The sequence below is a fragment of the Dendrobium catenatum genome, unplaced genomic scaffold (assembly GCF_001605985.2).
Source record: "Dendrobium catenatum unplaced genomic scaffold, ASM160598v2 fragScaff_scaffold_1022, whole genome shotgun sequence".
Lineage (NCBI taxonomy): Eukaryota > Viridiplantae > Streptophyta > Magnoliopsida > Asparagales > Orchidaceae > Dendrobium > Dendrobium catenatum.
The window spans coordinates 1,586,899-1,607,357 of NW_021319484.1; the positions used below are offsets into that span (position 1 = coordinate 1,586,899).

Sequence of the window (20,459 nt, forward strand, 5' to 3'; positions counted from 1 at the left end):
AAACTAATGAAAGATTGAAATTGAATGAAAAAATAGAATTGGGAATGGTGATATAGGGATTGCAGAGATATCAAGAATGCAAACACTGAACATATAAGTAGTGTGAAAATAAGTTAAGCCGAGTGAGGGCATGATCATTTTGACTGTGAGCAGAGCGGCTGTACGAGAAAGTGATGATTCGTACGACGAATTGTACGTTGTGAACACGATGGATAAAGCACGGGCTTTAGAATGGCCATGAACGGGTTCTAAAAGAACAAAGTGATAGGAAATAGTCGTAGAAATAGAAAATGATTGCTGAAATCAGAATTATCTGATCAATATCCACAATAACATCCTAATTATTGCACCACCAACCCAGAATTACCTGCAATGCTTTACGGTCATGAATGGTTCATACGACGAATTGACTGATCAATATCCACAAGAACATCCTAATTATTGCATTAAAATCCCTAGACTAACAGACGTCCTACATCATGAAGACTACAAAATCTAACAAGTAGCCCTATTAACACAGTATGTTAGCCGTTAGATGAGATCGCACTCCTTGGTCCAACATTTTTCAAACTTAAAAACGAACAAACACTAGAAATTTTTATTTGCATAAGGAAAATGGTCAACAACAACAACAACAACACAAGCCTTTGTCCCACTACGTGGGGTCGGCTACATGAATCCTTTTTCGCCATTGTGTCATGTTAAAAGTCAAATTCTAATTTAAATCTAATAAAAAAAGATCATTTCTAATATTTTCTAACTAAGTCTTTTTAGGTCTACCTCTACCTTTCTTAACATAAGTCAAATCTAATATCTCAACTTTCCTAACCAGGTCATCGAAAGGCCTCCATTTAATGTGACCAAACTATCTAAGGCGACTCTCTCTAATCTTATCTTGCACTGGAGCTACTCCAACCTTTTCACGTATATGCTCATTTTGTATCCTATCTCTAAGCGTAAAGTCACTCATCCACGTAAGCATCCTCATCTCTGCAACACTTAACTTAGTATTATGCTTCTCTTTTAATGGCCAGCATTCGGCACCATAAAGCATTGCAGATTTCACCACCATCTTATAAAATTTTCCCATAAGTTTGAAGGGGGCTTTTCTATCGCACAGCAAGCCCAATGCACTCCTCCACTTTAACCATCCAACTTGAATTCTACTGATAATATCTCCATCAATTTCAGCATCACTCTGAACAACAGATTCAAGATATCTAAAACGTATACTCTTATTAATGACTTGATCACCCAAAGCCAAAATCCCCTCACTAGGTCTATTGCTACTAAAATTAAAAATCAAGCATTAATAAAGCCATCCAGAACCTCTAAAATGAACCTAATTTATTTATAAATTTGACAAAAAAAAGTAAATTAATTAATCATCCTCAACATCAACAAGTGGAAAGAAATACAAATAATACAAAAAATGATAACACAGCAAAGTAAAGAAGCTCAGTGTACTATCATGAATCGCATGTGTGTTACCTTAGCTCTCAAGGTCTCAACATCTGCTTTAAGGATTCTATTGTCCACAGCAGCCTCATTGTACTTCTGGTTTACATCAGTGAGACGCTTCATCAACGTTGAGTTTTCAACTCTTAATTGTGAAACCTATACAGTATGAGTCACTTTAAGTTAATGTAGAATAATAATTCATAGAAGATAAAGAACAATCACAAAATTCAAAATCTATAAAAAATTATTAGATCAAACCTGTGTCTCAAGCTCACTTAAATGCGCTTGTTTTCTTCTTCTAGAGCGCCTGGCAGACTCCCGATTTGAAAGCATCCTGATAATAAGTTAAAAAATCAATGCCAAACAGCAAGACAGACAGATCTGTTAGCTAACTACGGTTATTCGTTCCATAAATGCTAATATGGAAGCGGATGCAAACAATAATGCAGATATGCAGCAAAAAATAGAAATTTAACACAGGTGCCACAACAAGCTTTGGAGAGCTAACATTCACACAAAATTTATTTTTTATTTCCAGCCTAAAGCAAATAGCTATATTTACCGAGTAGAATTTAGAGAATTGTGGTATCCTTCTTTTAGTATTGAACATGTGAGATTACATAGCTATCATTGACAAAGATAAATTTTATCATTTCTTCGTACCTCAAAAATGAAAATGTATATGTTCTCATCAAATATGCAGAGTTGCAAAGGTTTTATTTGTACACATTAAAAATTTGAGCTAAAATCTGGATCTCGGGGTCAAACTATAGAACGTAAATGCCATATGTACCTCCTAAAACGCTTTGCATCAGAAGGGTCCATATTTTCAGCTGTCTCTGCTTCCCCATCAAACTCATCATCATCAGACTGCTCTCTTGAAGATCCACTAGTTCCCGTTCTAGCCTGAGAAAAACCTGAATTCTGCTTAAGGGGCATGGCTGGAACTACTACTGTCCCAATACCTGCATAAATAACTTAGTAACAAACCCTACTAAAACAGATGCAAAAGCAATAAAGAGCATCTGCCATCTGAATGTATCACGAAAAATGGTAACAGCATTATAGATCAGATGAAGCAACTGTAAGATAACTAAACTATTGAAAAAAATAATAATAATTCATTTCAGTCAAAAACATCGCATCTGCTTCTTTACCTGAAATTAGATCCTGAGCCAGCATTAGATTTCCACGAACCACTCCCCCTCCACCCAACCCCCCTCTTGCCCCAAAAAACCCTATGTACATCCCATTCTCTGCTTGATCTCACATATCTCAGCACCTCCGCTCACTCGGTGCCCTCGAGACCTAAGTCACACTCTCTTCCTTTCACTCAATACCACTTTTGCTCACACTGAGCTCTCTCTCATGTGTTCCCTTACTCCCTTGCAACTCCAATGCCCAACGCCTCTCCCACTCACTCCCTGCACCTCAACTCCTAGAGATGTGCCTCCCACATGCAAATATTTCCAGCTCTAGCATGCTGCATGCCACTACCAGCGACCCTTCTATGTCACACTGACAACATATGTTTCTTTCCTAAAGCCTAGCCTTTGGTCTGCCTAGTGATTCAACTCCATGTTCTTTTCTCTGGCAATGCCAAACATGCAATCAGACTCCTTTTTTATGAGGACATCCGACCTTGGAGAGTCTACCAAAAATGGGGCCCACGATTTACGGCCACAATCACACCAATTAATTTTTGAGTCATTATATGTATTTGACTTATTTATGCATTTTTTTCCGTTTGTACCCTCACTTGAGGGAATAGTCATATGTAAGCCCTAAGGGCATGTTGGTCTTTTTATTTTTTCTTCATTGTATGAGGCTATTTAAAAGCCACATTCTCTTCTTTTGAGGTTAATGATGATTATGATGATATTTCCTACACTTGTGTTCTTTGTCAGTCGTGAAAGTTCTTGAGAGAGCTTGCTTGAAGTCCCTAGATGAGGGCGGCATAGTACCCACCAACCGCAGGAAGCATCCAGGTTCGTGGTCATCCTCTTTCTGTTAATCCCTCCCCTCCTCCCTCAAAACCATCGACCAATCCCCCCCTTTCTCCCTCTTTCTGCCGAACCCCACCACCCCCCACAAATCTGGTCGACCACCCCCCCCTCTCCTTCTACCTTAAGCCACTGGCCACAAAGGCCTAGCCCTATCCATAGCCGACGGCCCATACATCAAACCCTAAACCCTAACCCTACTCCTCACCTAGCCACCGACCACATCCCTTTCCTCTTGGCAACAATTTGAATTCACATTCAAATAAATTTGAATTTGAATTTGTTTCCTAAAATAAGAATCTCTAATTTAGGAAAGCCCTAGAATTATGCCGATTTGAATTTTAAATTGGATTGGAATTAAATTAATCCTTCCTAATTTAAAATTCTAAATCAAGTAAGCCTTGATTTCCCTCCCACAAGCCCCAATCCCCTATTAAGCCGCCGGCCCCTCCCTCGCTTTCTCTATTCCACATTTAAATCCTTCCCTTTTTGGAGCCCTAATTAATACCCTCATCAAAGGAGCACTATCCCTTTCCCTCCTCAAATTTGAAATTCAAATTTTAAAACCCCAAAATTCCTCCTAATCAAATCTGAAATTTCTTTTCAGATTTTGGGAACTACCCCTCCCCTTCTCCATTACCCGCTGGCCCCTCTCTCTCTCTCTCCTCCCTTCCTCTTTGATCTTGTAAGATAATTTCCTCCCAATTACTCCTCCTTTGGATTAATTTCAGATTTTCAATTTTCTAAAATTAATTTCAGATTCACCAAACGACATCCTCCCTACCACACTTTTCCAAAATCTGAAGCCTCATGTTCAACTTTCCTTCTCCATTGTATGGCGGATCCCGAACAACATCACGGGTTTGTTTATGAAAATCATTGTCATGTTGATATCCTCAACTCACCGTTCTTCAGCTTCAACCTGGAGATTGACCAAACCGTAGAGGAATACGTAGAGAGGATCGTCTTCACCCTCGCCGAAGTCATTGACGACCAACTCTCCTCCGTGTTGTGGCAATTTATTTCCAAACCTTGATCAAGGTGAACCTCTCCTACCAAATCTTTTTTCCTTCCTAAGTTTACCCTAATTATGGCCTCATAAAGATCATGAAAACCTCCTCCGCAAGCCAAATTTATTAAGAGTTGAGTGAAAATTTTCTTTCATAGTGACTAATCTCAATGTTAATTGTGGGATTATATTTGAAAACTTCCATGTATTGCAAAGCGTGATGTAAGAGATTATTTTGTACTCCTAAAAGATTACCTTGTGATTTGGCCTAAGCTACATCACCTCCCTTATTGCTTTTGATATTTATTTAAGCCGCTGAAGTAAACTAATTATTGTTGTTCTAACCTAAGGCGTTTATTTTCATCATCGTATAATTCACTCGCATTTTAATTATAAATCATTATTCCAAGAAAATCACAACTTTCAAAAACTTCGAGTTCTACAACCACTATCACTCAACCTTGCCACCTAACCTTAGCACTTGGATACATTGGCTCAGCAACCATGAGTTATTCGGCTTATTCACCTGATCTCACACTAGGTGACACCTTTACACAAAAATGCAATAATAAAAAAGTTTAAAGAACACTTGATACTATATTTGGTTAGATTGAAGGACCGTCCATGTATGATCTGGTTCATATGAAGACCACCAATCATTGATTTTTTATCCAACTAGGGCTGAAGACCATCATCCATGTCATTGATCTTCGATCCGACTATAGTTTGACAACCTCTGCGTCGTTGCTCTTTGAACTAGCTAGAGTTGTCTTTCTTTTTTTATTTTTGATTTGGATCCAATGAGTGATATAATTCTGTTTGGTGGCTGCATATGACTGAAAAGCCAATGGTGGTTATAAAATACTAACAGATAATGAATATAGTGGTCGTTTCACGAATCAAGTGTCATTGACATGTTTTATACTTTTATCCGGTCATCGGAAGAGGGATAACTTTCCTTATTTCATCTGAATCACGAGCAAATTAAAAACCAGAGATGTGCGCAAATAAGTTAAGAAGAAAAAAGTTGTGTGGGGGCACGGCCATAGCTTATGGAATTTTTTTTTCTTTTCAATTGTCTAATTAGCATGTAAAAAATTCATAATTAAGTCAAATAATATACATTGATGAGGAACATCATTGGAGTACCTTTGTCATGTCCTTAAGAAAATTGCAAACAAAATAATTTCAAAGGATGTGACCCATGTCCTTTGCTAATAAATGAGTTAACATCAATCTCAAAAGCACTTCTTTGACGCCCCCACATTTCTAACCGAGTTTGCTTGGGATATCAAAATGGAGGCAAATCATAGTTATTAATCAAGCTCCTCGGATGATACAGCTCATAGTCTGCGAAACATTCTCACCAAGCCCTTATTGTTATTACGGCGGTCGAAGTTAATTTGTCATCCTTGATAAAGTAGGATGATGAATGGATGGTTGATTTGAGCACAGAGTGAATATAAATATATGTATGTAGTAAAAAGATTGGACGGTCACTCAAAATAGTTGGGGACCATTTGGACATCTCCCAAGGAGTTAAGGGGTCATTTTGATATTTTTCTCTTTTTTTTTTTTTTTTTGACTAACAACTATTAAGTCGTTTCATTTTTATTTAAAATGTATTCAAATTTATTAAGTACTTAAGGAATTACTTCAGTTTAATATGCTCCTCGACTATTTAGTGGATTCGAGGGAAATCTTGTAATTGCCAAGATTACTCTTGGGCTTCGGAGAAACTTCCTTACAAGATGCCTCACATAGTTGGTTGACATTAATACTCAAATGTTACAGAGAAGAACAAAGGACCAACAAAAGTTTTTTACGTCCAAAAGTTGTATATTTTAAAACAATCACTAAACAACTCGTATCATATTGCAGATACCAGAAAACGTGTACTGTTGCTAGCGTACCTTTAACTAGAGCTTCAGATCCCACTGGTAAAGAATCTGACAAGTGTGGCATGTTGTCAGCTAAAGAAGAATCCTGCAGCATTATGCCAGAACCCTGTAAAAAGAACCGAAGTTATAGCACAGCCCACATTCGACACCCGCAAAGTAGCACAGTAACCAAAGGCAAAAACAGTGAACAAGAAATGTCATGAAAGAAGATAAGAAAAAAAATCAAGGGGAAGGAGCATTTACGGTTACAAAGTAGAACTATATAAAATTGTTGGAAAATCTGAAAATCTACACCTTGCATGCATTGTATTAGTTCAAATTAGATCCGTATTTTCTTTCCAAAATCCACCTAAGTCCAAAATTTTCAAGTAAATTTCGACAGCATCCTAACGTCCCCTCCCCACGAAGGGAGGTAAGTGGAGGGCACTTGCCATTTTGGTTGATTCAGTCGGTTCAAACCAACGGCGAGGACTTTGGGGGAACGATTGACCCCAGTATAGGTCTTCCAGTCTTCCATTGCGTGCGACCTGTTAATTAAGTGATTTAATTTCATTTTAAAAGATAGTTTTTATTCCCCTTGAAAATCTGGCAACCTTCCGACGTCCCCTCCCTGAGAGGGGAGGTTGGAGAGGTCACTTAACCTTTCCAGCCCGCCCAGCTGGAAAGATAATTGACGGTTGAGGGATTCGGGACGTTGTCGGGTCCTGGAATCGGTCTTCGAGCCTTTGATTGTGCGTGACCTGTTAATTTTAATTCAAAACAAAGATTTTTGTTCTCTTTAAAAATCGAGCAACCTTCCGGTGCCCCAACCCCGCGAAGGGAGATTGGGGAGGGCACTTGCCCTTTTCAGTCCGCCCAGCAGGAAAGATAATCAACTTGGAGTCAGGCCGGAGGAGGTCAGGTCAGCTTTGGTTGTAATAGACGGAGGCGACTCAGCCAATTGGGTCGGTGAAGAGGCGGTGGTCTGGTTCGACGGCTAAGGTCCGTGCAAAAGAGACCAGGAGATCGAGGGGGATCACAGTAAGTCATGAAGCGTTCTTCTATTACCTTTTGAGAGAGCATAAGAGTGCCAATGGTTGATGGGTTTGATCATTTTGTGTTGTGAGTGAGAACGTGGGGAGCAGTTGTCGTGTGGTCATGGGCCCGGGTGGGTCTTGGGGGTCGATCGGTAGTTAGGGGTCGGTCAGTAGTTATAGGTCAACAGGTGCTCTACCTTTGCTCATATCTATCCACAAGATAGAAGCAAGCTTGGCACAAGATCAAAAAAATGCGTCTTTATTGGATATTCCCCGACAAAAAGAGGTTACAAATACTTTTGCCCTATTTCTAGAAAAGTATTTGAAACCATGGATGTCACCTTCTTTGAAAACAACACATGCTTCACTAGTTTTGAAATACAAGGTGAGAGTGAAGGAGAATTTCAACTTGGGAATGGAATTCATTATTATACAACCAAACAGAGTCCGGTCAAAATCACCAAATATCATAAGAAATTCAAATCACGAGTATTTCCTAAGGTATATCTCTTAAGTCTCAAAATCCACCTTCAGACATATTACCTCCACTCATAAGTCATAATCAATCCCTGCAAAGAGCAACAATTAAGAAACAACAATATTTATACAAGAAAAAGGAAAAAAAATCAGCATATGCCAAGCAGTGAGACACATCTTGCACCTTTCAACTCTCTTCAATGGATCCAACAATTGTAGAAATTCACTCAGAGGAGAAAAATAAGAAAGTTCAAAAAGAGATAGAGTCATCAAATGGCAAGAAAGAATCATGCATCAAGCATCCAATCGAAAACATTCTCTCCTATAATAGATTATCATACACTTATCAAGTCTTCCTTTCCAAGTTGGATAATGTGTAGATTCCGACCAATATTTAAGAAGTTTTGAATCACCCGGGATGAAGACGGGTTGTTAAAGAAGAAATTATGGCCTTGGAAAAAAATCAAACATAGCTGATTATGAATCTACCACCAGGAAAGAAAGTTGTGACTTACAAATGGGTGTTCACTATAAAGCATAAGGTGGATGATAGTATTGAAAGGCTAAAAGATAGACTAGTTGCAAGACGATTCACTCAATCTTATGGAATAGACTATCAGAAAACTTTTGCTCCTATTGCAAAACTCAACACCCACATGATTCTTCTTTTCTTAGTAGCAAATTTAAATTGGCCCCTACATCAATTAGATATCAAGAATGCATTCTTGAATGGGAACCTGAAAGAAGAAGTCTGCATGGAGATTCCAATGGGGATTCATAAGTCTTATGGAAGGGACAAAATGTGTAAACTGCTGAAATCCTTATATGGATTAAAGCAATCTCCTAGAGTATGGTTTGGAAGATTCTCAAAGTACGTAAAAGGCCATGATTTTAGACAATGTTAGACATATCATATCTTGTTTGAGAAGCAGTAAAAAAGAGACAAGGTAGCTGTATTGATTGTATATGTGGATGGCATCATCCTTACTGGAAATGATATAGAGGAAATAATGAAGATCAAACAGGCTTTGTCCAAGGAGTTTTGAGGTTAAAGATATAGAATCACTTAGATACTTTCTTGGTATGGAGGTAGCTCGATCAAGCAAAGATATATTTATTTCCCAACCCAAGTATACCTTAGAACTACTATAAGAGACCGACATGCAGGGATGCAAACCAGCCAGCACACGTATGGATCCTACGAAAAACTTGGGATAGAAAAGAAGGGAGTTCCAATACATAAAGGAAGATATCAACGTCTGATAGGAAAACTTATATAACTCTCCCAAACCTGTCCAGATATTGGGTTTGTTGTGAACACGATAAGTCAATATATGAGTAATCCTATGCAGGAGCACATAGAGGTAGTATATCAAATCTTGAGATATCTCAAGAATACTCCTAAAAAGGGATTATTATTCAAGAAAATTGAAGATAGAAAATTGATTCTTTATTTTGATGCAGATTGGCATGAAGCCAGGTTGACAGTCGATTGACCACATGATATTGTTCATTTGTGTGGGGGAAATTAACAACATGGAGGAGCAAGAAATAATATGTTGTTTCCAAAAGCAGTGTGAAATCTGAACTGAGAGCATTAGCAGTTACTATTTATGAAAGTATTTGGATCAGACAAGTATTGATTGAAGGCACGATAAAGTTGAAATGTGACAATAAAGCCGCAATCAATATGGCTAAAAATCCATTACATCACGACAAAATAAAACATGTTACTGTTGATAGACACTTTATATCTGAGAAAATTGAGAACTCAGAAATTGTAGTATCTACCCAACTCATGAACAACTTGTCGATGTTCTAACAAAGGTACTACCAGGCTCTCTACTAGATAAGTTTGTTTGCAAGTTAGAATTGTGCAACCTTTATAACCCAAGTTTAGGGGGAGTGTTGAATCACACAACCAAGGGGGGCCCAGTCAACAATCTATGGGCAACAATCAGTGAGCTGCAGTTTAAGATCCATGGGATGTTGAATCACGCAGCCAAAGGAGGGTCACGTCAAACATCCATGGGCTATTCATGGGCTGCAGTTGGAGATCTGTGGGATATGATTATTATAATTAATTAGATTAAATGTCTTTCCTCTTTTGTTTAATATAATTAATTAAATTAAATGTCTTTCCTTTTTTGTCTATTCTTTTAGAATGCATATATATGTAATGATTCCAAGAAATATATTAGAATTTGAATTTCCCTTTAAACAAATTCTTCACTTTAGCTTTTTATTTAATATCTTATATATTTAATTAATATATTTTCGTCTTATGATAATGATCCTCATCATGAATGAGTTGTGTTCTCTATTGTATATATTGGATTGATTTGATCCAACTCCTTGTGTTTGTATGAGTTGTTTCAACCTCGATTTTTTTAGTTTCAACCTCGATTTTTTGAGTTGTTATGATAATGATCCTCATCATGAATGAGTTGCGTTCTCTATATATTGGATTGATTTGATCCAACTCCTTGTGTTTGTTTGAGTTGTTTCAACCTCGATTTTTTTAGTTTCTGTTAAATTTAGAAAATTGGAGCGGGAAAAGACTTTAATTTTATTATACAAAATAATCCCTATTTATATATCTATACAAGATTTCATAAAGAAGAAACAAATAACTACAGAAACATGCATAATTATCATAATATAATTTTTACATCCGGAATACTTGTAGCAGTAGATAAATATATAGTTTAACATCTTAGCTTTGTACGAAAATCCAGCACACAAACATATAAGAGAGAGATTGTGCAATATTCATAAGAGACCAAGATTTTTACGTGGAAAACTTTAAAAAGGGGAAAAACCACGGGGCATAGCCCAGTTTGAATGAATCAACTAGTATTTGCAGTCGATTACAAAAGAGACCCTTCATTGGAGGGAAGGCATTGGCTTGATGTAACAAATATGCATCATATAGAGTTGGTTACATGGTGAAAATAAGAAGAATCATTGTTGCGTGTTCGTTTGGTCGAAAGGAACATGGTCGGTGGGCGATGGAGGTCGAAAAGAACATTGTCTGGCGATGGAGGTCAGAAGGATCGCAGTCGGCGGGCGACATAGGTCAAAAGTACTGTTGTCTGGTGATGGAGGTCGGAAGGACTGTTGTTTGGCAACTGAGGTCGGAAGGACCGTAGTGGGTGGGTGACGGAGGTCGGAAAGACTGTTGTCTGGTGACGGAGGTCAGAAGGACCGTAGTCGGCGGGCGACGAAGGTCGGAAGGATCGTAGTCGGCGGACGATGAAAGTCATGAAGGTTGTTGTCTGGTGACGGAGGTCGGAAGGACTGCAGTCGACGGGCAATAAAGGTCAAAAGGAACGTTGTCTGACGACTGAGGTCAAAATGACCGTAACCAGTAGGCGAAAGTCCGTCGTAGGGTAGAAATTCGATGACTGGCAGAAGTTCGGCATAGGGTAGAAGTTCGACGAAAGTTCGGTGATGGGTAGAAGTCCGGCGTCGGGTGGAAGTTCGGCGTCATGTAGAAGTTCGTTGAAAGTTTGGTGACGGGCAGAAGAACAGCGATGGGCAGAAGCTCGGCATTGGGTAGAATTCGGACAAAAGTCAAAAGTCCGGCTACAGGCAAAAGTCTAGCGTCAGGTATAAGTCCAGCGAAAGTCCGGCGATGGGCGAAAGCCCGACATCATGTAGAAATCTAGCGATGAGCGGAAGTCCGACATTGGGTAGAAGTCCGATGAAAGTTCGGCAATGGGCAGAAGTTCAGTGATGGGAGGAAGTCCATCGTCGGGCTAAAATCTGGCATTAGGTAGAAATCCGACGAAGGCGGAAGTCCGACGTTGGGCAGAAGTCCTACGAAAGTTCGATGGTGAGCGGAAGTCCGGTGTCAGGTAGAAATCTGGCGATGGGCGGAAGTCCGGCGTCGGTCGGTGGCCGGGAGGTGGTCGAGGAGTCTGGTGGCAAGAGAACTCTTCCTACTTGGGACTCCATCGCCACCCCCCCCTCCCCCCGGGGTTCCCTTTCTATGAGAAATGAGATGTCTATTTATAATTTTCTAAGAGTGGCATGGCCAGTAAATAGGAGAAAGATCAAGGGTAAACTGGAACTGGTTTGAATGGACAGTCGATGTTGAATCCCTTAATCGTGGACCATTTATTGGGCATTTGAATGCCTTAGTGATGTTATAATTTGACGATCTTGGGCTCATTGGATTCCTCTCATCGAGCCACTCAATTCGATTATAAGCATGTCACGTTTAGAAACTGTTTGGTGATCCGAATTATGAATTGAACCTTCTAAATGCACTTCAGGTCCTTGATTTGGACTAATTTTGAATCGGATTGAGTCGAATTTGGTGTCATTGGGTTCGTATTTTCGAGACGTTCAGTTCGACTGTAAGTTTGCTGAAATCGGAGTTCATATGATTTCCGATTTAATTTTTGAAGTTTCCAACATGATTTTTCCTCGATATTCATGCCCGATCAAGATAATTTTTTGTTGATATATCAATAATCCTTTCTAAATCAACCTCCCAAATATATAAGAAGATCTGCGTGATCCAGGTGAGCCTCCCACGGCTCCCCATGTTAGGCGTGGAATCAGGGGTTAAGGGACGGCTGAGATTAACAGCATAATCCAGGTGAGCCTCCCACGAATCCCCATGCTGACCATGGGATCAAGGGCCAAGGGACAGCTTATAACATCCCAAACTCTTAAATATCGAGATATTGTTTGCTTTGGCCTAAGGGCCTCACGGTTTTGTCATGTTGGTGTAACTTCACATGAGCAATACACCAACCGAAAGATGAAAATTAAGTATCATACAATACAAAGTGCTACACCATGGGAGCCACCTCTTGAACCCTGTATAGGACAAAGTGCAATGTGGCTTGAGTCACAACTTGAACTTGTAGGAGCCACCTCTAGAATCTTATATGTCTGGTAGATGATTTTAGGATAAAGATACTAGCGATGATGTCAGATACTCAAGTGAGGGAGATTATGAAATTCCTTAAGTAAAAGAAGCTAAAGTCTTAAACATCAAAGAGTCTTTTGGTGTAATGATTGGAATTTCATTTAAGAAACTTGGCAATTAAGCGTGCTTGTCCCGGAGAAATTCTGGAATGGATGACCTCATGGAAATTTATACCAATAGGATAAAACTGCGAGGCCCTTAGGTCAAAGCAGACAATATCTCAATAGTTAAGAGTTTGGCTTCTTTTACTTGAGGGGTTTTACCCGTTTGAGATTTAACACTCCCTCTCAAGCTGTGGAATACAGATCTGTCATTCCCAGCTTTATAATCAGGACCAGAAAGGTAGAGTTATTAAGTTCCTTGGTAAGAATGTCTGCAGCATCAATTTCATCATTTTCCTGCACCCCATGCATCTTGATTTCACCTTCAATAAACTCCAACTACTCTTTCTTTAGGAGCACCACCTCTACATCACCATCATACAAAATTTTATGCATTCTTGTACTTTGATTAAAAGAATCAACAACGCCATAAAAAAACCTCTAATCATTTGGCCACCAATTTTTTTTCTTTGAACCAACAATTGTGACATCCAAGCCTTTCTTACGCTTTGTGGTCCAAAAGCCTCTTGTACACACTGAGCACACTTCCATCTTGATTTTATTTTATCGATATCTTTAACATGATTATGATCTTCAACCAAATCTTTCACTATAGACTTTTGAGAGGAGAGAACTTCCTTTAATTTCAATTTTTTGTCTTCAGCCTCAGCATGCTTAACTCCTTTCTGCTTCTTAGTTCCAAAATTTTGCTTATTTTACAAGAATCTCACTCTAACTTTTCTTTGAGATCCATTTCTACCTCCATTACTTGGAAGCTTTTTGTCAGAATTATTACGAGCTTTTTTCTTATTACCAACTCCATAATGATCATTATTAATTGCAACTACAATAAAGCATTTCTTCCTCCTCTGCGATAACTTATATATAACCTTCTATCAGGCTTTGTTGCACCTGAATCCAAGCTATGTTCAGAATTAACTCTAGATTTACCAGTATGATGGTCAAATTCAACCTTTTGTTTTGCAACCATGTAATCACAATTCCCATTCTAAAAAGATTCATTATTCGTCGTCAGTTAGGAAGATCCTTCTTCAGTAACAACATATTTTCAGGATGAAAATTTTCACCTTCCTGCTATGCAGATCCGTGAGATGAGTTGTCATAAAGAAATCGCTCATAATTTATGGTCAACTTCTTGATTTTCACCAGAAACATTCATTTCATTTTGTATTGAAGTGTCAGGTTTCCCCTGAAATACAATAACAACAATTTAGGTGTAACCACTTAAAAGAGCACCATTGCCATTAAATAATTTAGACAAATATGGCTTTAGCTTCAAGGAACAATAAACAAGCACTTTCTCAGCTAGCTTCTTGGCTGTGTGCAGAATATTTTTTTCAAAAACTTTCACACCATCCAACATACATGATAAAAACTGTGCAGAAATACTTTCAATCTCCTCCAAAACAAGTGTCATGATAGTCTCCATTGAGGAGAAGACACTATCAAAATGCTTTGACCTTATTGTATTCATAAAATACTGAAACATTTCCAATATCAAATCATCACAATCAAGATCTAACATCAAAACACAAGACCGGAAAATAATTTAGACAAATATGGCTTTAGCTTCAAGGAACAATAAACAAGCACTTTCTCAGCTAGCTTCTTGGTTGTGTGCAAAATATTTTTTTCAATAACTTTCACACCATCCAACAAACATGATAAAAACTGTGCAGAAATACTTTCAATCTCCTCCAAAACAAGTGTCATGAAAGTCTCCATTGAGGAGAAGACACTATCAAAATGCTTTGACCTTATTGTATTCATAAAATGCTGAAACATTTCCAATATCAAATCATCACAATCAAGATCTAACATCAAAACACAGGACCGGACCTTTGCAACAGTTTCAAGTATTGAAACTCTCTTTGGAAATGAACGATTTGACATCTCATCCAAATTCTTGAAAGCTCCAACAATCAGCCCAATGAATAAGCTTTCTCCAATATTGGCAACATCTTTTTTCTCAGCCTTTGATTTTGATCAACCTCTTTTTCTGGCTTTTTCCATGATTCTACACACCTTTACAAATAAGTCTTCAATCGAACTCTCTGCTCACACCTTCCTCAACTCATTAAATAAAAGAGAACAGCTAACCTTCACCATGGGAATAACATCTTTCTCATGTATCAAGATGGTAACAATGTGCTCATAAGAGAATGGTAGATCACATGTAAGATAAAAACGTTATCTTCCACTTCAAACTTAACAAAAAGATTTGTAAGATTCAAATGAACCTTGTTGTAGACATTCAAATGCTCTTGCAAAAAAGCACTTTCCATCATGCGGAATGCAAATAATCATTGCTTCAGATAGAATTATTAGCGCCAAAATCTTCATGCTGCGAGATTTCAAGCCTTCCTACATATCCTGTGCAATACTCTGTTATGTTACATTCTGAATAACTTTGCTTCTTAAACATTAGGATGCTCAAATTGAGGGCCTTCTTATTCATCTCCTTTTTCTCCTTGTATGTGTCAGGTAGGGAATTATCCTCCTTTAAAGCCTTGAGAAATTACTCCATGAACAAAGACACTGTCATCATCATTTTAAAAATGATAAAATTACTATTTATTATAGTGTTGGTGGAAGATTTCTATACAGTGGAGGGCACAACGATCTAGGAGAAATCAAGCTTTAATGCCAATTGAATAAATATCAAAAGAACCAAATCACTTTCCGTAAGAGCACCAAAAGGAGAAATGGGATCAAACTAGGACAAACAAAACTAGCAACACAAAGTATGATAGGAAATAAACAACTAACCACATAGACAAGAACAACAAAATGTACATAGTTCAACCAAAAATGACTAATATCCATGGGGCAAGGAGGCATAACTAATTCAGCATCAAAAAGTTTAGAAGAGAATAAAATAAGAGTAGTAATATATATACCGAACACTCTTCTCTAAAATCTAGGAAAGGGGAGAAAGGAAAAGATCTAACCAAACTAAAAGGAACATTTCAGGAGAAAATATAAGAGAAAAACAACTCCTCTCTGCAAATCACCACAAGAACCAAGGATCTTCCTCCTTAGATATCATGCCTTATAATCTCGACTGAAGACGCACCTGATTGCTCCTTTGTTACACTTTTGATCTTCATCAACTTTATTTTGCAATATTTGTATTATTGCCACAAATAGATGAGCAAGAAAAATCTTTCATCTCCCTAACTCTCACTCACTCGCATCTCACTCACTTGCTCACTCCCTTTCTATAGTTCATTTGCATGCACAAAGTCGCCAATATTAGAAACTAATCTGAGAGACTAAGCCCTTATGGATTTGATATAACTCCTTGCATACTCATTGGATGATTGAAAATATACAAAAGCAATAGTTCACTTGCTCACTCCCTTTCTATAGTTCATTTGCATGCACAAAGTCGTCAATATTAGAAACTAATCTTAAAGAGAGACTAAGCCCTTATGGATTTGATATAACTCCTTGCATACTCATTGGATGATTGAAAATATACAAAAGCAATAGTTTCCATTTACATATTTATTATGGAGAAAGGAAATATTGAAATAAAAACCTTGATAGATAGTAGACACAAAATACAAACATATTTAAATTCAAGCACCCATCTCTCTAAAAAAAATTACATAACCCAAGACCCCAGCTTATTAAACAGATGATTCACCGCCCCACCATAGGTAAGAAATATGGTTTTTGCTTTTTGCGTAATAACTTTCTCATGAGAACAATGTTAGATAGCGCCCATTGTGAACAAGTTTAGGGGTTCTAATGGAACCAACAACCCTCTTAGATACAAGTAATGTCTTTTACATCAACCTCTCCTCAAATCACTCATTAAAGGGAGCCTCATGCCATGGACATGTCCCATTTTTTAAAAGAAAGGGTAAAAACTATTTAATTGATGAATATGAGGATGAAGATACAAGCACTGAAGAAAACCTTGCTAGCTTCATATATTGATTCGATGTAAACCCAACAAATTAAGTGTTTATCGGTAGGGCTTCTCCTTTCTATAAACTTGATTGAAAACATGCAATCAAAAGGTTAATTTACCAAACAAATTCAGACACTGTCCAAATACAGACTACTTGCGTGGCAGCAACAGCTTTCGAAAGAGAAGGTTACCCAAATAATAAAATGAAGCAACAGGAGGCGCTTGCAGCAAGCACAGTGGCCGCAAAGTAACACTAACAGGACCATGAGGCAATTGCATGATTGTATTGCTAGATTGCTAAAGGAAGCTATAAAAAGCGTAGCAAATTTTAGAGGAAGCAATTTTTTCAACTTATATTAGAGGTTTCTTCCATTTCTCACAAATTTGTATATCAACAACCTTCTGCTTATTTCAATATCCCCACTAGAAAGAAAAAAAAAAATTGATGCAGCTAGACAAGTTTCTCTTTCCTGACAAATTGAAGTATGAAAACAGAACCAATAGAAAATAAAAACAATAAATCAATCTTTTTTTGGGGGGAAAGTCGCAGAATCAGCGTTACCCGTGATTTCGCAACAGCGGCACAGTACATATCAAGCTTTTGCTTCAGATAAGCTGCATACTCTTCTGGATCAGGATTAGCCGACGGATCACTTTGCAAAGACTGCGCAGCAACCGAAGGACGAGATCCCTTAATCTCAACCACCTCATCTTCTCCTCGCGCCACTCTTCCTTCGCCCTTCCTAACCGACGAAGAACCGAAGGAAGATGCCGACTCATTGCAGATCGGACTAGATTTCGGATCCCGATTAGGGTGAGGCCTCTGATAGGAATCTGGGCTCGGATCGATCGGAACAGAGGTTGACGAGGTTTTCTGGACTGCCACCTCTTCCAAAAACTTCTCAAATTCCCACTCTGACGGACTCCGATTTATGCCCACCGGAGACGGCGGCCAAAAGGGACCTGACATCTCCTCCACTGAAAAATCCCTATCCATCTTCTCTCTCTAAATAGAAATTCTCACTTCTTCCCGATTGCTCGGAAAAATCTCTCCCCTCCGCTGAGAGGAAGAAGAGAAAGAAGAAGAAAAGAGAAGCGAGAGCCATGGCCTTTATCCGGTCTGTCCAGTCAGTGGTCAGCAAATTGGAAGGAAAACGGATTGTTTTCCGACAAGTCCGTCAATTTTGTCTTATTTACATTAAATGTCTATTATTATTATTATTTTGAAACAATTAGGGGATTTAAGTCCGGAGAGAGAGAAATTTCTTCAATAGACTACTCGGCCGCAAACTTGATCTCAAATGGTGTATTATGATTTATGAGCAACCCTCCATCAGTTCATAATTATGATTTCATTTCTAACGACTTTTTTACTATTTTTTAAATCAATTTTTTAGTACCAGCTTCAATAAGCAGTAAGAAAATTGTCTCAAATAAAGCCTAAATGTATAGAGCAACAAGACCAACTTTTAAATTTAAGCTCAAATACTATACAAAATTAAATTTAAATTTAGCTTGAAATGGCTCATTGGTGGTACCATGAAAACCCTATATTCCGATTTTGATTCCGATTTTAACCATAGCTCGAAAGGAATTGTCATCTCATAAACTCCCTTTCTTCTACAGATATTGTCCGACCTCTAACTCCTCAAACAAGCTCTCATCTTGACTTTGCCTATTTGTCTTCCCCAACTCTCATTACAACTCCGCCCTCTTATGCTTTGCAGCCATAATCTACAGCAAGTTATCATCATGACTTTGATAGCCCGTCTTCTTCAACAAGCACTTGTTGCAACTTATATGATATTCGTCTAGTTGGTGTCTCCCCCCTTGAATGAGTTCTCATAAAGGTTTTCCCACTTCTCTCTACCTCGAACTCACAAGCCAACTTGTGAGCCCATCGTTATTGCGACGAGTCAAGCTCGAGCCAATGATTTTGTAGGCAAGCTAAGATCAAGCTAAACACGTCTCAAGGTTTGCTTGACTTGTTTACACCTCTAATAGATTGTGAGCATTTATGAACATTACTCGTGAATTACTTTATTTGGTAATGTTCTCTTGGGAAATATTCTTACTCAATTTTTTTCAATTTGGAGAAAAACATTTCATATAGCCAAACCCCCACTTAGTGGGATGAAGGCTTGATGTTGTTATGGGAATCATAGAAGTGCCTAAAACTTAAGCTTCATTTGGACAATTTTTTTACTATTTTCTAAAACAGTTTTCTAGTGCAAAAACTTCAAGTTCAAACAATTTTCGTACTAAAAATTTATTTTAGAAAACAGTAAGATAATTGTCCCAAACAAAATTTTAGATATAATAAACTTTGAATACATCCATTAAAAATAAAACTATATATATTCTATATTTCTTTTAGATACAAAGCTCAACTCTTTACAGCTTCCTGAGACTCAAGCCCATTGTATAAAGTTGCACAAACAAACAAGTAGAAATAGCTTTTAAAGTAGAGTTTTAGGTTGCAAAAAAGAGCTCTATAGGATAGTATAAGGTTTCATTTCAGATGATTTTCTTATTGCTTTTTAAAGCAGTTTTTTAGTGCAAAATTTTAATTTTTTTTATTAAAAAACAATTTTTAAGAAACGATAAAAAAGTCGTCCCAAACGAAACCTAAGTTAATTAAAAGAACATTTTTTCACAATCCAAACTTCAGCCTTAGCTAGAATTTCTCATTTAGTTCTTCAATGAAGGAGGGTGTTTTGGTACCATCTCTTAAGCATTGAAACCACCATGCCATTAGCTCATCCTGCAATTTTTTAATGGAAGAATATCAAATATCAATCAGTAAAATAAATTGAGCTGAAGAAGCAAGAAGAGATAAAAAGCAAGATTTTGATGTGTTATTAGAAAAAAAAAATTACAGAGAACACAACTAAATACCTTTTGGGACAAATCAAATGTAGTTAATGTAGGCCTATGGTTAGTGTTAGGAACTCGAAAATGATACAATTATAGAGGAATGAATGTGTTAATGTTGAAAAATTAGGCTCAAAGCTAGCTTCTTGTTAAAGGAAATGAAGGCAAGTTTCTTCAAGGAGAAAAACTTTAGTTGGCTAATAGAGGGCAAATTTGAAACTTAGGTATGATTAATAATTAAATTAGTGTAAAAATCATTTTAAAAAATAAATCGGCAAAGTTGTCTGTTTAACGGTTGACTTGATACAAAAAAAAGAGTTAAATTTTCGTTAGTAATGAAAGGCTGATTACTTTAGTGAAAACATTATGTGAGTGGAGTGACATAATAAAAAATAATAATTTAGAATTTAAGTTAGAGAACCCTATGATATTTAAACTTGTAAGAATGCCCAGTATAATTAATTGCATTGGATTCTTGGCTTTCATATTTACTATTTTTTGCAGACATATATTCACATTGGAGTGATCGACCTCATACAACACCAATGAAAAATATTGCTAGATTGGGGGTGTAGACGACTAAAGAAATGTGTTGCCCGATCGTCAGACACTCTCTTAGAGTAGAAGGCAAAGGCCAATGAAGTTTATTATTGTACCACACATTTTTTTACCTCATGCATGATGAGTTACTATGCATATTGCATGCAATTTCTGGTTGGGTTCGGGCCA

The 20,459-nt window shown here is 37.6% G+C and overlaps 1 protein-coding gene across 2 annotated transcripts; it reads right to left on the reverse strand.

The window, feature by feature from the left end:
* Positions 1-1,443: 1,443 nt before the first annotated feature.
* LOC110099409 (light-inducible protein CPRF2) lies at positions 1,444-17,966 on the reverse strand. 2 transcript variants are annotated; one of them, XM_020826541.2, is made up of 5 exons: positions 17,419-17,966; positions 6,387-6,480; positions 2,255-2,378; positions 1,720-1,795; positions 1,444-1,617 (listed from the first exon to the last, which is right to left on the reverse strand). In XM_020826541.2, exons 1-5 carry the CDS (start codon positions 17,851-17,853, stop codon positions 1,459-1,461), a joined length of 888 nt encoding a protein of 295 aa, XP_020682200.2. In that variant the 5' UTR covers positions 17,854-17,966; the 3' UTR covers positions 1,444-1,458. The 2 variants fall into 2 exon arrangements, with proteins under 2 accessions (XP_020682200.2, XP_020682199.2); XM_020826540.2 differs by having other exon boundaries at positions 2,255-2,426; positions 17,419-17,962.
* Positions 17,967-20,459: the final 2,493 nt, after the last annotated feature.